The sequence below is a fragment of the Pogona vitticeps genome, chromosome 4 (assembly GCF_051106095.1).
Source record: "Pogona vitticeps strain Pit_001003342236 chromosome 4, PviZW2.1, whole genome shotgun sequence".
Taxonomy (NCBI): domain Eukaryota; kingdom Metazoa; phylum Chordata; class Lepidosauria; order Squamata; family Agamidae; genus Pogona; species Pogona vitticeps.
Window position 1 is genome coordinate 16,001,063 of NC_135786.1, and position 21,758 is coordinate 16,022,820.

A 21,758-nucleotide genomic window follows, 5' to 3' on the forward strand; every position below is an offset into this window, starting at 1 on the left:
TCCCTATGGACTGTAGTGGTCCCCTTTCTCGCCCTCCTACCTGACCAAAGTAACATTGCAGTGGTTGTTGTGGGTTAGGATTCTGAAGGTTGTTCTCCCTAAGGTTTCGCCAGTCTCTGTGGCCGGCATCTTCAGAGGACAGGAGTCAGAACTCTGTGCTCTGGTGCAGTTTGTTTGGGTACAACTCTTGTCCTTTGAAGATGCTGGCCGCAGAGACTGGCGAAACGTTAGGAAGAACAACCTTCAGAACACGGCCAAAGAGCCCGAAAAACCCACAACAACCAATATAATCAAAAGTGTTTCCCAGGCTAAGTATTTGCTCTACTTTAAAGACCAGCTTCTGCATGGATCTCACCAGAAAGCTTCCCCGATATTGTTACTCGTACCTCGCTTTGCACCGGTTTAGGGTGGTTTCCCAGAGAAGTATCAGTCCAGCTTTGTTATAACTGTTGCTATCAGGACAGGACTTGGGGTCTATGCTGGCTATTGACCTTGCCGCTTGCGTTGGATTTGACACAGATAAAAATCAAAGTAAACACTGTTGACTACATGACATAAAGCTAAGTGTATGGAAGCCTGGTATTTTTCACTGACAAATTATTTCTTTTTGTTCAGTGGATGGGAGAGAGTCTATTTTGCTCAAATTAAGCTAGTGGTGGTTTTTCCCCACCACTTTCCAACACATGTATCCACCTGATCCAATGTAAAGGAGCAGCTGCAGGGTTGTCAACGGGCTCCCCTCGACTAAGCTATTGTTTCCATATTTCCAAATAATTTTCTTTCTTCTTAAAATTATGCGCTGTAACACTTTACCAAATAAGCACTATGGCATTTTGCAATAATAACAATATTTTTTAAAATTAAATTACAAAATGAAGGGAAGAGGTGGACCCAGTAGAAATCAATGACTTCAGCAAAGATCCTTTCTATTGCAGCTTTCTGTCTCGATTCCCTTGTCAGAAGGATAATTGTTCATATTGGTGTGAACAGCTACTGCAATTTCACCCACAGAAAGCAGCACGGATTTCGCTTGAAACACTTGGAAGCAAGCCAGGTTCTCCACGCTCTGTAGCTGCATCCTTCTTCTCTTGCAAAAGTCTTTAAAACTGCAGCCTTATTTTATGTATAAAGTGGGGGAGGGGGTGTCCCAAACCTGTTTTACACCATAGTTTCTAAATATGCCACTGCATAAAACTACACTAATCCAAAATAACTAGCACTCCTAGGTTAGTTCCAGAGGGTACCTACTTCCAACATAATAAGAAAGGTATTGTGCAATGATTTTATTTACAAATTTACAAATGTTTACAGATTTAACGGATTCTTGGCATGCTTGAAAAGGAGGCTTTAATTGTGCAATATCTGCTTAATTCATGGAATTTTACCTGGGTGGAGGTGCTTGGACTTTCAATGTGTAGTTTCTCCCTGTGGTTTCCCATTTCTTTTTGAACCTTTAAAAATCCCAACAACTTTTTTCAACTACTTTTTTTTCTGGTTAAAAAAAAAGTCCGTTATGCAAAACCTTTCTACAGTACAGTACTTGGTAGTGCTATGGATCCTGTAGCAATGTGTGTAGAAGTATCCAATTCCTTGTTTTTTAAAAATGTATTTTAATATTTGCGTATTTTTTGAACTTGAAAAGCCAGGGAATTCCTTAAATAGATCAACGCAGTTATGTTTATTAATGAGGAAAAGAAAGCTCGGTTAATCAATGCGATGCACTAATACGCCCTAATTAAGGCATACGGCCTTGGGAGTCGCTGAACCGTTCGTTCCTGATTACTTCGGGCGAAAAACCCTGGACTGCAGCCAGGTAGGGCGAACTTAGGTATGCTTACTTGCGAGTAAGCCCCTCGTGAGGCTTTACCCACAGCTAAGGTTCCACCATAGGTGCAAACGTAGCTGCCCAGATACATTTACAGTACTGTTCGTCTCTTAACCTGGAAAGAACGGCGCCCTCCGGTAAGAACGCCTACTCGCGAGTAAGCCCCTTTCTCCTCCATCGGTGTTTATTCCTACTTTGGGCGGCTGCTCATCCCGCACGCCTGGACCTGCGTGCAGTTCAACCCTCGAGGGAGACCCTTCTGAGTGGGGTATTACTCTCGAGGAAGCGCACGCTACACGCTTTCCTCCTTGGTGCCCCCCCTTCCCATGGTTGCCAACGTTTGCTGGGCAAGCCAGCAAGAGACTCGCCTTGCACACCCGGCCGGGGTGGGCGCGCAAAATCCAGGCCCTCCTTGGGGGTGAGGCGAGAGGGCTCCCTTGCGGCAGGCCCGACGGGGGATCCAAAGAGGCTTCTGGGGGCGGCTGGGGGGTCTAGATCCAAGCAAGGGCGGGCTGGAGGAGGCCAGACGTACATGGAGAAGGAAAAAAAGATCGGGGCCTTTGTAGTTCAGGGGGTGAGGAGTATTTTAGAGATAAAACTGGCAGTAAGGGCTAGGATCGAGGCCCTTCACCCCTCGCAAATGGTAGGTCATCGGGCCCGATCCCGCCTTGCGTCAGAGTAACTTTGAATCGGGACCTCAGAGTGTGGAACTCGGAATAAAGACGCACGTCATCCCAGCTCAGAGTAGATAGATCCGAAGCACATTTCCTAAGGATTAAAGGCTACTGAATTCAGTGGGATTTGGTTATAATAAAGCAGGAACTAAATCAGATTGCTAACCCTTGCCCGGTTTTTTTTTCTCTCTGTCTCATTGAATGCAGTGGGGCTTTTCCGTGGATGAACGTGTCCAGGATTGCCGTCTGCGTGGCAGCCCCAAACTGTGTTTGTGGAGTAAGTACTTCTGATTTTATTAGGGATAAACCTCAAGGGGTTTTATAAAATCGAATCTGTTGGCTCTAGGTTGCTTTGTAAATTCAGAATTCCCTAGACGGCATTGGAATTATTGTGACAGCAATAGATTGCAGTGTTGCATTCCATGTTCTGGGTGTGTGCGTGAGAGAGAGAAAAGCAAAAAAAATTAACATATAGTAACATGAAGATAAAAGAACATCTGAGCAATTTATCCACGGTACAAATTTTTTTCCTTAATAATTCCTCCACTATATAAAGTGATGTTTCACTTATCATATCAAGACGCTGCCAGTTTATGATGATCCTGTGTGTTAGTGACTCCTGTGTGTTATTACCTGCCCTGGCTGGGTCTTGCAAACCCAAAGCTATGGCTTCCTTCCTTGAGTCCATCTAACAACTGGCGCTCACTTTCAAAGAAAGGTGTGCAAGATCAGGAAGAAAATATTTAAAGGATGTGATTGCAGTTAAAACAATTTATGTGTCAGGGTGATCTGAGAATTGGAAATGAAGCAGAGAATAAAGTTGGGCTATCATTTGGCAAATGAAAACAGGGATTTTGGAGTAGAGATTTTCAAACGAGGGTGGGGAGGAGTGGAAGTAGGACAAGATCCACTGTGCTGAACATTTGAGAAATTCAAAATCCGGCCATGAAGTTAGTAGGATATACTCTGGGGTGGTGGTCTTGAAATTAATGAGGGAGATTATTAATATAAGGGATATAGGTTTGAATTCAGACATTCAGAGCAGCCTTCTTAATAGGTAGCAAAAGGTAAGCTTCCAAAGATTTTGGATAGCTCAGCAGTTTAGGTCTCTGGCTATGGAGCCAGAAGTTGGGAGTTCAAGACCATGGTACAAGTGTATATATTATTCGCTCCATTTGCACACATAAAATCCCTGCTTGGACACATTTGGGAGAAAGAAACCAAACCAAGTGAGTCAGGAAAAAGTACATGTTTAGACTAGGGTTTCCAAAATTCTATGGAGTTTTTAAACGGAACTGAGATGTGGAGATTTTGAAGAGATCTGATTTTTGAAGAATTACCATTAATATGGTGGGACTTTCAAACAATGTGTTTGCCATGTAAAATTGGGTATTTGTTTATTATTGAATTGTTATTAAAACCCTAAGTCAGCAACTTGTTTTGAGCAAAGGACAGTTTTACATGGTGGCCTGAATCATGGAATAATGAAGTTGAACTGAAAGGAAGGGAGCTATAAGGCCATTGAATCCAACCGTGCTCAGTGCAGGAATACAAATTAAAGCAGATCTGCCAGAGGGTTGTCTAAATTTCTCTTGAATGCCTCCAGTGTTGGAGCACACACCACCTCTCAATGTAATTGATTCCATTGCTGTACTGCTCTAACAGTTAGGAAGTTTTTTCTGATAATCAACCAAAATCTGTCTTCCTGTAATTTGAGCCCATTGTTGCATGTCCTGCACTCTGGGATGATCAAGAACAGATCTTCACCCTCCTCAGTATGACATCCTTTCAAATATTTGAAAAGCACGTTTGTATCTCCCCCCTAGTCATATTTTCTAAAGGCTAAACATGCAGAGTTCTTTCAGTCTTTCTTCCTAGGGCTTGGTTTCCATGTCCCCTGATCATCCTTGTTTCCCTTCTCTGAACTTGTTCCAATTTGTTGGCATCCTTCTTGAAATGCGGTGTGCAGAACTGGGCACAATACTGCACTCCAGGTGAGGCCTAACCAGTGCCAGAGACACACTGCCAGCTGGACTACCATCAAATCCTTTTAATCCTGTTTCCAAACTAATAACTGCCCACTTTTTCTATCTGATTTATCTTGTAATAATAATACCTTTATTGCCAATGCACATGTGTGCAGTGAAATTGAATGAGTCTCCGTTGGCACAACCACACAAAGCAGAAAAAACACAGAATACATTCAGATACAGAATAAAATATCAATCACTCTTTTCAAGGACTTGATACAAATAAAACCCCGCTTTTCCCAATAAGGAAATTTATGTATTAACAGGCATTCTGCTATTATATTATTAATTTATCTTAAACTGATGGACACAGGGAACAGAGGATTAGAGGAAACACTCATTGTCTAAAGTCATTACAGTACTAGTTTGCAGATGAATCACCTGTGGCAAGCCGGTTTGGACAGAGAGTAAATTCTTAGTAGTTATGAGAAATATGTGTCCCATCTAGAGTACTTCTGCAATGGTACATGTACTCAAATGGGTGAGGACCATTGCTTCGAATCATCTTTTGGGCTTAGGATTTGACAACTGGAATGAGATGGAAGGATAGGTTTATTTAGGACTAGCCTCACATACTTTGCTGCCTGAGCCAGATGTTGACATCCACGTGCATCAGGATGCATAAAGTCAGCCAAGTTATTTTGGAACACAAACCGTGGTGGATAATCATTGCCTTTTGTCCACCCTGACGCAAACTCCATCTGTGGCAATTAAACAAACAAAATTGGCTGTTAATGGCAACTGCCATGGCTTTGTGTCCTCTCTTATGCGAGGCTTTGCTTCCTGTTCCTGGTGACTGTCTCCTCTCCCTTCGAATAGGTTCAACACGACAGTGGGCTCAGAACATGGCGAGCAATTCAATAAAATAAAGGTGGCTGAAAGAGAAGAGGACAGCCCATCTCATGAGAAAATGGGGAGCTGCATTTATGGCGATGAGGTGGGAGACCTGCAACCCATTTCATTTTGTGGAGTGCCAGGAGGAGGAGGAGAAACTCATGCTGTCCATTCTTCAGGAGAGGGAGAGAAACACCTTGTCTTGTTGAAGACAGTGCATTTGAAAATAGAGGAAAATGATGTCCAGGGACCGTCTGTAGCCAATCAGCATGATGGAGTCCTCCACGCCGTGATGCAAAGAGAGAGGTGCATCTTAGAGCCTCTGGAGGTGATGACTCAAAGCATAGGCATTCGGAACAACCTAGAAGAGGTTGTGGCTGTAGGTTTGCCAGAAGGCATTTACACAGTGCAGGAGATGGAAGTGATGCACATCAACTGTCTGAAGGAAATGCAAGCCTTTAATGAGGACGAAAAGTCAACTAGGAAGACCCCAGATGCCCTTCGAATTGAGGTAGTTGTGCCACTTCATTAAGGCAGCTCTGTTAATTAGTGGGACAAAAAAAGGGGGTGAAGGCTTGTGGTCTTTGTACACAATCCGAAGGCAAGGGTGGGCCTTTATTAGACCACTAAAAATTACAAACAAGCTGGAAGGATCCACAGCTCTGTTGAAGAGCTGTACAAGGTAGAAATTTAGCTTCTGTTTGTAAGACCATAAACGTCAACAGTTTATTTGGGTAGCAGAATAAACACGTACAGTGGTGCCTCGCTTTACGATTGCCCCTCATTACAACGAAACCGCTTGACAATCTTTTTGCGATCGCAGTTGCGATCGCAAAACGATGGTCTGAATGGGGGAATTTTGCTTTGCGATGATCGGTTCCCTGCTTCGGGAACCAATTCTTCACAAAGCAACATTTTTTGAATAGCTGATCGGCGGTTTCAAAATGGCCGCCGGGTGATTAAAATGGCTCCCCGCTGTGTTTAGGGAAGGATTCCTTGCTATACAGGCAGCGAAAATGGCTGCCGTATGGAGGATCTTCTCTGGACTGTGAGTTTTTACCCCATTGGAAGGCATTGAACGGGTTTCAATGCGTTTCAGTGGGGGTTTTATTTTCGCTTTACAATGTTTTTGCTTAACGGCGATTTTCCTGGAATGGTTTATCATCGTTAAGCGAGGCACCACTGTAGCTGTAAATCATTTTGGAGCTATTTGGATTAGGAGGAAGCACCCTGACATTCTTTGGCTGAATCATTGGAGTTTTAGATTTGTGAGGTGCAGAAAATATGCCACTTCGATTGTTCTTATAGTAACAAATAAAGAGTCCACTTGGGAATCTAGAAATATCTGAGATTATTCATATAAATTCAGGGACTGTTTCCAGCAAGCTATGAAGCAGATGTTAAATGTCCCTGCAGATCATCCCACCCAGCAGCAAACTTTGCTGTCTTCCTGCAGTAATATTTAGATTTGAAGAAGAATTACAAAAAAGTTTGTATCTTGATAATATGGGGGAGGGAGAGTAGGGGAGAAAACCAGATGGCTTCAACAATGAACATTCATCTGATTTAAACTCGAGTTAAATACAGATTTTGTTTATCAATTGTTTCTTGAAATTGAGGAAAAGATTCCAAACCCTATGTGTAGATGAATCTCCACAAAACTGAGAGTATTTACAGATTTTTCTCCCCAAGCCCTCTCCCCTAACTCCCAGTCTTCTCTGGTACAAAAAGTAGACATTGCAAGGAATGATGCTTTTGTTGATGGGTTTTACAGCTTATACACAATCCCTGTAGTAAAAAGCTTAGCTATACACCTAATTGTTAAAATTAGTGGCACAAAAAAGAATTCTAATGCTGTATGTGTGCTTTTGCCTGGAGAAGTATCATCCTAGAGAATTTGGCCCACTTTTGACTTCGTTAAGATGATACTTCATGCTTCCCATTTACTGTCCTGTTTCTCTTCCTAATCTCTTGTGTTTGTTTTTAAAAACAGAGAGACAGAAGTATTGATGTCGCTACAGATGGAGATAAGGGACAGCCACTTCTTGTAGCTGAAGAGGATAGAATAAGTCCTTTTTGTTTGGCTGAAGCAGCAAAGAATCTGAGCAGTAGAAGTAAAGAGGATCCTGTGTCGTTTCACAATTCTGAAAAAAAAGACCAAAGCAATGAAGGTGAGTTGTTGCATCCTGTTGTAGCAAGCACTGATGTTTTTTCCGATGTCCAAAGGATCACAGCCCAGTGGCTAGGAGGTGTGACATCACCGGTACAATTTTGCAATGTTACAAATCTAGATTTACTGTAATGTCACAATTCCAGTTCTTTAAGGGTGGCTGGCATATGTTAGGGACCAATGGCTGGGGCAGAAGGTGTTAGTTTTATTGTTAATTGCTTTATCCTTTTATTGTATTGAGTGGGCGGCATACAAGTTAAATAAATAAAATAGTTCATCTAGGCAGATCCCACTGTATTCTTCTGGCCTATTTTAGGATAGTTGTCTGCCCGCTGGCATCCTTGAAATGTACTGGACTCCGAATCCCATCACTTCCTTGGCTGGGCATGGTGGTCATTGTAGTCCATCACGTCAGGAGGCTGCTAGGTTCAAGAATTTTATTTATTTAGATTTCTACCCCTATCCATTTAGAGAGCATGCCACTACTCTGGGCGGCTTACAAAACATTATAAAACATACAGCTAAAAATATTAAAAACATATTAGAAGAAAACAAACAAAACCCTACCCACCCTCATCAAATCACCAGGATGGCAGATAATGGGCCGGCATAATTTTACGAAAGGGTGGTGCTTGAGAAGGCCTGGGTAAAAAGCCAGGTTTTCATTTGCTTGCGGAAGCTCAGGAGGGTGAGGGCACCTCCACAGGAAGAGCGTTCCAGAGCGGAGGAGCCACTACCAAAAAGGCCCAGTTTCTGGTTCATATGTTCCAGGCCTCTTTTGGAGTGGCCGCCTGCCACATTAAAGACCTGGGGGGTGCGGGTGGGAATGCTGGGTTCAGGGAGATATTTTTCACTAGTGCTTCTCTGTGACTGTCCATTTATACGTAGGACTTAAATTCTTCCTTTTGACAGTCAAAGCAGAGTGTGAAAAAAAATCCTTTTTTTCCTTTTTTTTCTTTTTTTTCTTTTTTTTGGGTTTTTTTTTTTTTTTTGGACTTCAGCTTTCAGAATCCTCTACCAAGCACGGCGAACGGCCTTGGTGGTTAAAGGGTCCTGAGAACCTGCAGACAAAACCAAAAACCCAAAGTCACTTTTCAAACCCTAGAAATTAGTTTGTTTTTAAAATAAGAGGTGTTGCTTACTCTAAACTCAGGATAGTTACTGAAGGACAATGGCAGGTGCTGTAAATACCAAGTTTTTCCAAAACAGTCTAAGAATGTAAGAGCAGTGCTAGACTGGACCAGACGTCCATTGAATTAAAGGCATAATTCATCCTTGTCAAATGTCCTGAATAAGTAACCAAATAAGAACATGTTGTTGTTGTTTAGTCGTTAAGTCGTGTCCGACTCTTTGTGACCCATGAACCAGAGCACGGCAGGCCCTCCTGTCTTCCACTGCCTCCCGGAGTTGGGTCAAATCGATGTTGGTCGCTTCAATGACACTGTCCAGCCATCTCATCCTCGGTCGTCCCCTTCTCCTTTTACCTTCACACTTTCTTGTTAAGTGTTAAGCTAACTCTTGTTAGTTCCACTAAATAACAAGAGTTCTTTTCTAGAAGGCGAGCAGTATTAGATGGTCCACCAGAAAAAAAAAAAGTCACCAGCTGGTTGATAGTACATTCTTGACTCTCTACATATTTTGGTGCATTAGCAAAAGAAGAAATGACACCTCCTCCCTATCCAAGATCCAGGAGCTTGATAGACTGGTAGTTCAAACTCACTTTAACCTTTACAGTAGGATTGTGTCCAATATCTCACTCTGGCTAATGGTAGGGCCGGCCCTGTTGCCACCCTGATCTAGAGAATGCATTGACTTTATCCAGTCAGTCAGGATTGATAGTGAAGTTACGGAGGTGACTTCTGGTATAAAGAGCATTTCACGGTGGGACTTAGGAGAGACTATTTGAGGGGGGGAGGCTTCTACAAGCCCTTCCCCAACTGAATAAATGAAATAAGAGTACTGGATGTGATGGGGATTGTTTCCCTTCTACATCTAGCTCACTGGTTCTTAACCTTGGGTTACTCAGGAGTTTTGGACTGCAACTCCCAGAAGCCTTCACCACCAGCTGTGCTGACTGGGGTTTCTGGGAGTTGCAGTTCAAAAGCATCTGAGTAACAAAGGTTAAGAACCACTGATCTAGCTCATTCATGTTTGTTCCTAATTAGGTCCATCATGTGTTTTCCCATTGGAGTTCATGTTACGTTTGTACAGCTTTGTGAGTTTCCCACTTCCCCCCTGGTATACCTGCAGATCACCTGTAGGGAATCTGTGCATGCTTAGGGGCCAGGCTTTTGCCCCTGTACTCCAGCAAAGGTGAGGTGCAGCAGCCCCAGATTTAACAAGGACAGTTGTCAATAACATTTTTGTACATAAAAAACCAGGAACAGTTCTGAGACATGTAACAGCTGGGGGAGCAGGGCTTGGCCAACTTTTGCCAAATTTTCCAGTGTCAAATGGTTTGATCCTGGAAGCCTCAGGAGTGGGAGAAGGGACTTTTTGAGCAAAAACTGTTCTGCAGTTTTTAAATGGGAGGCGGTCAGGTCCACAGATTTTTAGGATTCCTTTTGGCTGGCGGTTCTGAATTACTGTATTATTATTATTATTATTATTATTATTATTATTATTATTATTATTATTATTATTATTATTATTATTATTATTATTATTATTATCATCATCATCATCATCATCATCATCATTATTATTATTATTATTATTATTATTATTATTATTATTATTATTATTATTATTATTATTATTATTATTATTATTATTATTAGTGCCTCTGGCTTGAAGTCGTCAGGTTTGGAATATACATGTCTGAAGGGGCCATATGTGGTGAAATGAGTAAAATATTAAAGTATCAAATTGGTGGTGGTGCTTTTGTTTTTTAGAAGTCGGTTTATTCAACCTAAAACTAACTTTTGTTTTCCTAGGGGATGTGCCACAGCGTTGCCCTTTTTGTACATTCACCTCTTTCAGCATTGCAGGTGTTAGACGTCACATGAAAAAACACTCTGAGGAAAGGCCTCATATGTGTCATCTCTGCTTGAAGGCCTTCCGTACAGTTTCTCTCTTGCGAAATCATGTGAACACTCACACAGGTAGGGTTGGTATGCATTTGCTTTTGCTTAATAGCCTCCACACAAAAATCCTGCGTTACGGCTTATCACAGCCATTTTTTTAGCATGTAACTGCTAAAACACTGCTTCTTGTATTTCTTCATTTCAGGAGATTCTAAGGAGCTGCTGTTATAAATGGATTGTTATAGCCAGAATTTTGTGATGACTGTATTGACAAGTATTCTATGTGTTGATTGTATAGAGTCCAAATAGCTGCTTTAACTGTATATACTAGCTCCACACTAGCCCTCCCAAAGTTTGGGGAAGTTACTTTTTTGGACTGCATGCTCCAGAATCCCAGAATCAGTATTGGTGCCAGACCATCTAGGTATGGAAGTCTGAGAGCTGTACTCTAAAAAGATACTTTTTAAATGTCTGTGCAGCATTTGGTTTCACCCTCAGTGGTTTGAGGGGGCATTTCCCAACTTTCAAAATTGTCGTTTAGTCGTGTCCAACTCTTTGTGACCCCACGGACCACAGCACGCCAGGCCCTCCTGTCTTCCACTGCCTCCTGGAGTTGGGTCAAATTCATGTTGGTTGCTTCGATGACACTGTCCAACCATCTCATCCTCTGTCGTCCCCTTCTCCTCCAGGACCACAATTCAAAAGCATCAGTTCTTTGGTGGTCAGCTTTTTTTATGGTCCAGCTCTCACTTCCATATATCACTACAGGAAAAACCATCTCTTTGACTATGCGGATTTAACCAAGTGCAGTATTGAGTTTAAATGCGGGGCCATAGGTTTTTGGTGGAATTTTAATTGCTGAGAGAAAACGGGGTATCTATATTTGGATGGTGAAAGTTGTGTATATTTTAACTTTTTTTTTTTGTAGTGTTGTCCAGTTTTACCTTGGGGAAGAGCACCTCATTTCGTTGCACCCACTTGTGAGCGCAATGACAAATAAATTTCTTATGTCTTATGTCTTATGTCTTATGTCTTATTTTTGTCGGCAAGGATCTTCATTCTCTGAAGTCTCTGTTTTGTTAGATGCTGTCGAGGTTTGTCATTGCTTTCCTCCCAAGAAGCAGGCGTCTTTTAATTTCATGGCTGCTGTCACCATCTGCAGTGATCATGGAGCCCAAGAAAGAATAATCTGTCACTGCCTCCATATCGTCCCCTTCTATTTGCCTGGAGGTGATGGGACCAGTGGCCATGATCTTTGTTTTTTTGATATTGAGCTTGAGACCATTTTTTGCGCTCTCCTCTTTCACCCTCATTAAGAGGTTCTTTAATTCTTTTTTTAAAAACTTTCAAAATACGGTAGTTAACAAATCAGTAACTGGCTGGATAGTTCAGTGAGTTGGGCATCTGGCTGTGGAGTCAGAGGTTGGGCGTTCAGTTCCTCATTTTTGCCTCCTAGAGGATTTGCCAGCCTGTGTAGCCTTGACCCAGCTGCACAGTCCCAGGATGCCCCCCAAATGCTTAACCACTTTTGTGTACTCTCTACCTAGAAAACCCCCGAAAAAGATTGTTGTTAAGTCAGAATTGACTTGACGGCACATTATTATCATTATTATAAAATCAGCGGCTTGGCACAGTGAATGCACAATTAAAAAAGTAAAATTTCCTGAACATTTTCAGTTATCAAAATCATTATCGTCATCTTGGAACTGCAGATGTGGAAGGGACCCTATGGATCATCAAGTCTACCTCTTGTCAAGGTGGCCCAGTGGGGAATCAAGCTCTCAACCTCTGGCTCTGCAACCATATATCCAAACCACTGAGCTATCCAGCAGCCTGCATTTAACAGAGAATTTTTTAAAATTTCTTCCAGGGACCAAGCCACACAAGTGTGGTGAATGTGATATGGCATTTGTGACAAGTGGAGAACTTTCGCGACACAGGCGGTATAAGCATACACTTGAAAAGCCCTTCAAGTGCACGTTCTGTAGTTATTGTAGTGTGGAGGTATGACTGGCATTCATAGCACCATTGCTTTTAGTGTTACACCTCTGTGCACTTTGTGCATACAGAGGAATGAAGATCCTTTGAAAGACATACTGTATAGCTACTCAGTGGTGTATGTGATCATATTTTTTTCTTATTTTGAACCTTTTTTTGTATAAGCGTATATAGGAAATAAACACAAGCTCAGTTAGATACAGTGGAGTCTTGACCTACAGACTTAATCCGTATTGGAACGGTGTCCGTAGGTCGAAAAGTCCATAGGTTGAAAATGCATTCCCCTGGTCATTTTCAAACATGGGGAAACGATATGAAAGAAACCACATTTGCATTTTTTTGGTCATCTTGTCATGAACCTGGTAATAGCATTCTGTCCCCAAGTACAGTGGTGCCCCGCATAACGGGCGGCCCGTTTAACGACGAATCCGCGTATCGATGGCTTTTTTGCAGAAATGTGGCTGTATGGAGGATTTTTGTATAACGGTGAGTTTTTTGACCATAGGAACACATTAAACATGTTTTGATGCATTCCTATGGGCTTTTTTTGTTCCGCATAGCGATGAATCCGTATAGGGATGATTTTTCCGGAACGGATTATCGTCGCTATGCGGGGCACCACTGTAGTTGTCTTTGAAACTTGTTCGGAAAGATAAATATTCCTGCCTACTTTTGATATATACATATATGTATATACGAATACATACATTCTTGTGTGTATGTATGAGTGTATTCTTCTAGTATTACCGTATTTTTTGCTCCATAAGATGCACTTTCCCCCGAAAAAAGTGTGTGGGGGGGAAGTCTGTGCGTCTTATGGAGCGAAGGTGGCAATTTCGCCTCCACTGGCCCCATGGGGGAAGCTTCCCAAGGGCCGGAGTGAGCCTTCCAGGACCCTTGTGGGGCTCCCCCCACCCCCCACAGGGCCAGCAGGGGTGAAATCGCCAGCTTCCAGGACCTTTTCTGAGCCTTTCAAGCCTCACAAAAGGTCCTGGAAGCTGGCGATTTTGACCGTGCTTGCCCCATGGGGGGGCGAGCGTTGCAAGGGTCCGAGTGAACCTTCCAGGACCGTTGCGACGCTACCCCACCCCACCCCCACGGGGCCAGCGTGGGCGAAATCACCACCTTCTGGGACTCTTGAGGCTTGGGAAGTTTCAGAAGAGTCCCTGAAGGTGGCGATTTTGCCCCCTCTGGCCCAATGGGGGGGGGCAGGGTGAGCCTCCAAAGGGTCCTGGAACACACCCTAGGACCCTTTGGAGGCTCCCGCCACAGGGCCAGAGGGGGCTAGGGTGTGTTTCATAAGGCTCACCAAAATTTTAGGAGAAAAAAACAAATTAATTTTCCCTGTTTTCTTCTCCTAAAAATTTGGTGCATCTTATGGAGAGGTGCGTCTTATGGAGCGAAAAATACGATAATCTACAGGAGCAGGGGAACCAGTTAAGAAGAGGAACAAAAATTAGTCAGCTAGCTATTTATGTATTGATTTTTTTAAAAATCCCACCTTTATACAAGAACTAGGACCCAGAGTGACTAGTGGTTGGGAGTCACAGACAGTAGACATCCTTCAGTCTCAAGAGACTATGGTAATGTGCTCTGACTAGAGGTCTTGGAACAGTGTGCAGTGTAGCTGAGAAGGCCAATTCGAGAGTGACAATCCCTTCAACCCTGAAGACAAATACAATCTGTCCCCTGTCCAGCTCCCTGATTTTGCTGGTTTGGGGGCTGCCTCTTTGCCTCAGCCTGCTGGACAAGTGTCTATTCAAATTGGGAGAGGCCGTGATGCACCGCCTGCCTCCAGGCTGAACGCTCAGATGTCAGGGTTTCCCATTTGTTGAGGTCCATTCCTAAGGCCTTCAGATCCTGTTTGCAGATGTCTTGTATCACAGCTGTGGTCACCCTCTGGGGCGATTTACCTGCACTAATTCTCTGTACAGGAGATCTTTTGGAATCTGTCTGTCAGCCATTCTCATGACATGCCCAAGCCAACATAGACGTTGCTGTTTCAGTAATGTATACATGCTGACAATTCCAGCTCGTTCCAGGACTGCACTATTTGGGACTTTGTCCTGCTAAGTGATGCCAAAAATGTATCGGAGACAACACATATGGAACATGTTCAGTTTCCTCTCCTGCTGTGCACAAAGGGTCCAGGACTCACTGCAGTACAGAAGTGTACTCAGGACACAAACTCTATAGACCTGGATCTTGGTATATGCCGTCAGCTTCTTGTTAAGCCATACTCTTTGTGAGCCTAGAGAACATGGTAGCTGCTTTGCCAATGCATTTATCCAGTTTGACATCTAGATAGAGAGTGTTAGTGATCATTGAGCCAAGGTACACGAAATCATGAGCAACCTACAATTCTTGTGAAGAGATGGTAATAGAGGGAGGTGAGTCCACATCCTGGCCCATGACTTTTGTTTTCTTCAGGCTGATTGTTAATCCAAAATCTTGGCAGGCCTTGCTAAAACGATTCATAAGTTATTGGATGTCTTTGGCAGAATGGACAACAGCTGCATCACCGGCCAAGAGGAAGTCCCACATGCATTTCAGCTGGACTTTGGTCTTCACTCTCAATCTAGAGAGATCAAAGAGTTTTCCATCTGATCTAGTTCGGAGATAAGACACTTTCTGTTGCTGTTCCAAAAGCGTACTTCAGCAAGACAGCAAAAAAGATCCCAAACAGGGTTGGCGCGAAGACATAGCCCTGTTTCACTCTGCTTCAGATATCGAAGGGATCTAATGTTGAGCCATCAAAAATTACAGTGTCTTTCATTTTCTCATGAAAGGACCTGATGATTTTAAGAAGCCGATGTGGACATCCAATCTTGGGAAGTATTTTAAAAAGGTTGTCCCTGCTAACCAAATCAAATGCCTTTGTAAGATCTATGAAGGCCACAAAGAGCGGCTGTTATTGTTCCCTACATTTCTCCTGCAACTGTCTGAGAGAAAATACTATGTCAATGGTGGATCTATTAGCTTGAAATCCACACTGTGATTCTGGATAGACTCTGTCTGCAAGCACCTGGAGCCTCTTCAGCACAACACGGGCAAGCAGCTTCCCTACAACGCTGAGAAGAGAGATGCCACAGTAGTTATTCCAGTTGCCCCTGTCTCCTTTCTTATACAATGTGACGATTTTTGCATCCTTCATGTCCTGTGGTACTCCACCTTCCCTCCAGCAAAGACAAAAGATTTCATACAGCTCAGTGGTGATGAACTCTTTACAGTAATTCAACAGGGATGTTATCCTTCCCAGATGCCTTGCCGGCGGCAAGGGAATCCAAGACCACTTTCATTTCTGCTAAAGTTGGTTTGCTGTCCAACTCTTCCAAGACAAGCAGGCACTCAGTGTTATTTTAATGCCTGTTTGGTTACTACATTCCCTCTGGAATATAGCTCAGAGTAGTGCTGCACCCAGCGTTCCATCTGTTGTGCTCGGTCCTGGATGATCATGTCTGTAAGCAAACTTCAAGGGAGCAGATTTCTTCTGTATCGGACCTAAAGCCTGCTTGACACCCTTATACATTCCCTTGATGTTACCTGTGTCTGCTGCTGTCTGTCAGACAGTAAGCTATTTTTAAATTATAGTTTTGGCAGGTCACCTGGAGTTAATCCTAAACGTAGAGATGATAAGGTGTTGGCACTGCCGCCTGGGTTCCACAGACCTTCTTTCCTCTCCCCTCCCTTCTGCAGTTGTTGGTTTCATCTGAAAACTAGTTTTGAAGAGTTTCCCAATACAGTGGTGCCTCGCTATGCGAAAACATCGCTGTACGGATCAAAAAAAGCCATTGATCCAAATTGGCAGAAAACTCACCGTACAGTGATGTTTTCCAGGTCCGGCAGCCATTTTTGCGCCCTCAGTAAGCGAGGGGAGGGTGCAAAAACACTCCACGCGGCCATTTCAGCCGCAGCGAGTCCGCGGATCAGCTGTTCGGCGGGTCCAAAATGGCCGCCGGAACACCCGAAATGGCCGCGCACAGCGTTTTTGCACCCTCCCCTTGCTTACCAAGGGCGCGAAAATGCTGCCCCCGGCCATTTCGGGTGTTCCGGCGGCCATTTTGGACCTGCTGAACAGCTGATCCGCGGGTCGCAAAGCGAAGGTCGGTAAGCGAAACGCTTACTGATCTTCGCTATGCGAATTTCGCCCATTGGGGCCGACACGATGCCTTCGCATTAGCAATCCCGGAAAAGGGATCGCTATGCGAATTCATCGCTGTACGGGGCGCTCGTTAAGCGAGGCACCACTGTACTGCAAAGCAGATTTTTGGGAGGGTTCATTTAAGGGTTATGGTTGGGATAGGAGAAAACCTACCTATTTTAATTGAACTGATGCAGTCCTTTCCATTACTGGACATAACCTGCTGGACTATGGCTCTAATTCGGCTTCTTTTCACTTATCTGATAGGCCAGCAAATTGAAGCGTCACATTCGTTCCCATACAGGAGAGCGGCCTTATCACTGTACTCTCTGCAGCTATGCTAGCAGAGATACATACAAGCTGAAAAGACATATGGTGACTCATTCAGGTAAGCAGCCAAATGCAATGATTGCACTAAAGTATTTTGTTTACTGAGTGATGCAGTTCCTGCTTCTGTGATGTTACACTCCGTTGCGTCAGTGAAGGAAGGACTGTTGACTGCTGGGAAACATGAAGGAAGAATAAGGGGTAGCAGTACTGTAGGTACTGAACTTTGATCATACCCTGTATTGATCTTACTATCCTTTAGAGAGCCAGTTGTTCCCCTTCCCCCTGCCTTTTGGACACTCGTTGGAACATACTCTGTTTGTATAAGCAATTGAGGAATAAGCTCGCTTGCATTGGTTGCTTTATTGTTAGGCATCTTTGTTTCTGACTTATGGCAACCCTTTGAACTAAAGGCCTCCCCAAAAGTCCTGTCACAAATAGCTCTGCTTGAGTCTTACAAGCTGAAGGCTGTGGCTTCCTTGATTGAATCTCTCCACCTCACTTGTAGTCTCACCCTTTCCTTACTGCCCGCAGCTTTTGCTCACATTTTTGTCTTATCCGGTGGGTTGGGAGAGGCCACTTCGGGACGGCAAGATGGCTGTGCCCATGGGGAGAGGAGAATGGTTATGCCAGAGCCCTTAGGGTAGAAGGGAGCAGTCTTTAGAGCGCAACTGGCCAGATACACCCATTTCTTGATTTTGGAGGGTTGCATCCACTCCAGAGTTTTTTTCCTTTAAGACACTGATTTTTTTTAACTTAAAAAGCCATTTAGTTCCCACATTTTAAAAAGTGGGAGGGGGGCACTCAAAATATGTCAAAACTGCTCCACATGCCCCAAGGGAACTTTGTTCCTCTCAAAAATTCAACAACCTTTCTAGCCTTTTGGGGGTTGGGGTACAATTTATCCCTGGTAGGGTCAGATGTGGCCTGCAGGTTTTATGTGGCCCACCCACACGGCAATTGATTATAATACCAGGAAGGACAGGTAGGACGAGCATGGTTGGCCGATTTCCCCCCTACTCCATTCCCAGGAATTGAAAAGGTAAGATGGATGCTGTCTTCGAAGAGGCTGCGCATGGCAAAGGAGTGTAGAAAAGTTGCAGCATTTTCTCACTTAGCATGAGGTGATTGTTGGCACACCAACCAGCAGCAGCAGTAAAGACTCGAGGAAAATTATATGTATTTATTTTAACAAGTTGAATTGCATCGATGAATCAAATTAAGGCCTGTGGGCATCAGTAGATTTATATGTGTTTGTTCATGTGTTTCTCTAGGGAGCTCAACACTATCTTTCTCCTACTTTTTTCCTCAAAATAGTCTTATCGTCAGGGTGAGGAAAAGTGACTGTCCCAAGGGTTAGCCAGTGAGTTTCGAGGAACAATTAGAACTTAATTTATTTATTTATTTATTTATTTATTTATTTTATATCCCGCCTATCTAGTCCCTCAGGACCACTCTCGGCGGCTTAAGTCATCCAAGCTGTGTCCTGTCACTCTAACCACTGTACCATTCTGCTTCTCTGTGTTTTAAGACACTGGGAAGGGAAAATATGCAGTTGATGGTTACCTCAATAGCAAAGCATAGGTCAAGAAAATGTTTATGTGCAGCAATGTCCTATATTTTTGATGGTGCTGTTTTGCTTTTTCATTTACATTTTTTTTTCATTCTAGGTGAAAAGCCCTTTGAATGTCTGATATGTAAAGCCAGGTTCACTCAGGCTGGAACGCTAAAATTCCATATCCTGCACAAACATGAGACAAATGTGCCGAAACACCAGTGTCCGCACTGTCAAACATCTGTCGCCAGGAAAGGGGACTTAAGTAAGTTTCATTCCTTCTTTGTTGGAAAAAAATATATATTCTGCGAAATCAATCAAATGTTGGGATGAGCATCATTATCAGATTTTGACTTGTGAAAGTGCTGTCCTAGATGCATTTTAATTCAGCTCGATTGTTCCCAATCAATAATTAACCTGGACTCTTTGCAACAAATAAACCATGATTCCTCCAGTGTGGGCAGCATGAAATATTTTTGATGCCGCCAGTAAGCCTCATTCCTGCTCCCCATACAAATCAGTTGCACTTAGGATGTTTGTTAATTTTTTTATTGTGTGTTATCAAATAATTTCTGATTTATGACAGCCCTATAAATTAAAAGACTTATTAAATGTTGACTCCCACAAACTCTCTGTATGTTTTCAGGTTCTGGTATATCCGGAACAGCGTTGGTGATCTACGGTCTTTCCATTCTTGATTTGTAATGGCTTTGTTTGCACCTTTGTGTTTTGTACCATACTTGCCTTTCGTTTCTTCCTTGGTGGTTAACAGTGTGCATCAGTGACTAGATAATATCACAAAACAAAATTGTGCTGTCACATCAAGTCTATTTGTGGCTATTTGATTTAGTCACAGTGTTCATGTGCACACCGTAAGGGAGAAGATGAGCAAGCCAGAACAGAAATAAACTCAGAGAGCTCTAATACAAAAATTAATTCCATTGGTTCTCTACATTGGACCAAAAAATCAGTGAGGCTTTAGTGGGAGAGATTGCCCAAAATAATGATGGAAAAGAGGGGGAAATGCAGGCTTAAGCTATAAGCAGGTTTTCAAACTGGTATATCTGTTTCAAACAGAAATGCCTTAAAGACTGGCAGATTTTACTTAGGTATAAACTTCCAGAGATTGCAGTCCAGTTCCTCAATGCCAGAGAAAAGAAGTGGATTATAAATTACAAAAGTTAACACTAAAATCAATGCCTAAGTCTTCGAGGTACCACAGCTCTTTTGTTCTTCTACATTAGAACACCCATCCATTGAGTCATTCGTTCCGCAATCTACCGTGGATGCCTGAAACCACTGATACAAGGGAACCCTTGATGCAACATGCAACGGGTTGGGAAAAAGGCCACAATGGGGCACCCTTGTATGCTGGATATAGGACTCTGGAAAACCACAGATCGGTGAAACCACATATACCAATCCCATGAATACAGAGGTCCTGCATCATATACAAGTTGCTCCATTGAATTGTGTAAAACTAGAGAAGAGAGTGTGGGAAGGAATTACTGCTCCCCACAACTGATTATTCCCAGAGTTATCTCACTGCCTCCTTGCCCCCCCCCCAGTAGTGTTCCTGGTTCCAGTGAATTCCATTAACTTGAAGTGGAGCAATTAAGGGGGCTGCAACCAGAAACACTGCTTGATATTTCCACCCCTGCAGTAATCAATTCGAGATGGCAAATAATGCATTTGTTTCGCTGACTTGGAAAAAAAAATCAAGAAATGAGGCTGTGATTTGGAAAAAGAAAAGTAGACTATGATGTAGGCACTCTCTCTTGTCCCTGGCTTTGAGGACCACAGGTGCTTGAGAACCACGTCTCCCCCAGATGTTTTTCTGACTGCAACTCAATCAGAGGAAGCTTGAAATTTCAAAAAGGAGGCTTTACGACCAGACTTGCCACCACTGTTGAAATTACCAGAGGATCACACAGGAATAAATGTCTTCGTTTTATCGCTTGAGACAAATTACAAAGTAGTATACTCCGGAGTAGGTTGGACAGTTCTTTCTGCAAGACTTTTAGGCTGTACTCATTGCCTACATTCATTGGTGAGGATCTACAGGCTTCTGATTTATTTTTGTAACAAAGTGCGAGGGCACCATCTTGTGGTGGTTCTGCATTAAGAGAATGCATGTGACATGCCTACCTCAAAGTTGACGAAAATCTAGTCCTGGCCCTTCAAGAATCAGTGTGGCTCCATTTCAAATCAGTGTGACATATAATCAATTATAAGTGCATTCCGTTTACTCATTAGATGAAAGGGTATTTCCATTGTTTTCATACATTACTTCCCCTATCTGGAAATTGAGTCATTGCAACTGGACTTCTTTCTTCTTAGGTTGAAACATTTTGCTATTCATCCAAGCAGCTTCTTCAGTCTGAGGAGAGTTGGTAGGAGACCCCTGATCTATCCTCCATGTTGGTTTCACTTCCCTCTGGTCTGAATAGGCTCCTTAGATGGTCAAAGGGGTGAGGGATAATTCCACTTCTGCAGTCCTTCTCCACCCATTGTCATGGGTCGTTAACAGTCATTAACATTCTGGTGGGTGTGGTCCCAATATTTCTGGGGACGGATGATCTTTCTGGGTCCATTTAAGGAGCCAATTCAGACCAGGGAGAAGTGAAACCCAATGGAAAAAAAGGATATATCATCCATGTCGTTCCAACTCTGCACAGACTGAAGAAGCTACCTGGATGAGTGGCAAAACGTTTCAACGTAACAGGAAAGAAGTCCAATTGCCATGACTCAACTTCCAGATAACCACACCTGGATGACTGAGAATCTTCACAGATATATTATTTTCCCCAATACACATTTTTGCATAGTATTTTTGCTATTATATGTTTTTTCTGTGTAATATTCTCTTATTTAATTAATAGCGATATGCTGTCAAGTCTGATTTATGGTGACCCCTTTTCTAGATATAAGGGTACTTAGAAGTGGTTTACTGTTCTCTGAGATTGTGCAGCATGGCTAAGGCTACACAGGCTGGCTCTTATCCCAGAAGGCACAGTGGGGAATTGAACTCGAAACCTTTGGCTCTAATAGGTAATTCTCTAAACCATCATAATATATGTATATTTTTATGTTTATATTCCCTAAACATTCCGATACGCAGTTTTGAGCTAAGAACTACATCACAAAATTCAGAGAGGTGTGCAGTTTGAAAGATAAC

General features: G+C 43.0%; 1 protein-coding gene across 4 annotated transcripts in view; it reads left to right on the forward strand.

Moving 5' to 3' along the window:
- Positions 1-1,681: 1,681 nt before the first annotated feature.
- CTCFL (CCCTC-binding factor like) overlaps positions 1,682-21,758 on the forward strand; it is a 30,452-nt gene continuing 10,375 nt past the window's right edge. The window contains exons 1-8 of one of the 4 annotated variants that reach the window (XM_020797479.3): positions 1,682-1,813; positions 2,707-2,776; positions 5,349-5,874; positions 7,357-7,534; positions 10,470-10,637; positions 12,430-12,563; positions 16,966-17,086; positions 18,696-18,845. In XM_020797479.3, the coding sequence (XP_020653138.3) occupies positions 5,440-5,874; positions 7,357-7,534; positions 10,470-10,637; positions 12,430-12,563; positions 16,966-17,086; positions 18,696-18,845 (1,186 nt within the window). In that variant the 5' untranslated portion in view covers positions 1,682-1,813; positions 2,707-2,776; positions 5,349-5,439. Of the gene's footprint in view, positions 1,814-2,105; positions 2,469-2,706; positions 2,777-5,348; positions 5,875-7,356; positions 7,535-10,469; positions 10,638-12,429; positions 12,564-16,965; positions 17,087-18,695; positions 18,846-21,758 lie in introns of those variants that run through there. The other 3 variants (XM_072996819.2, XM_072996820.2, XM_020797481.3) reach the window with 3 other exon arrangements.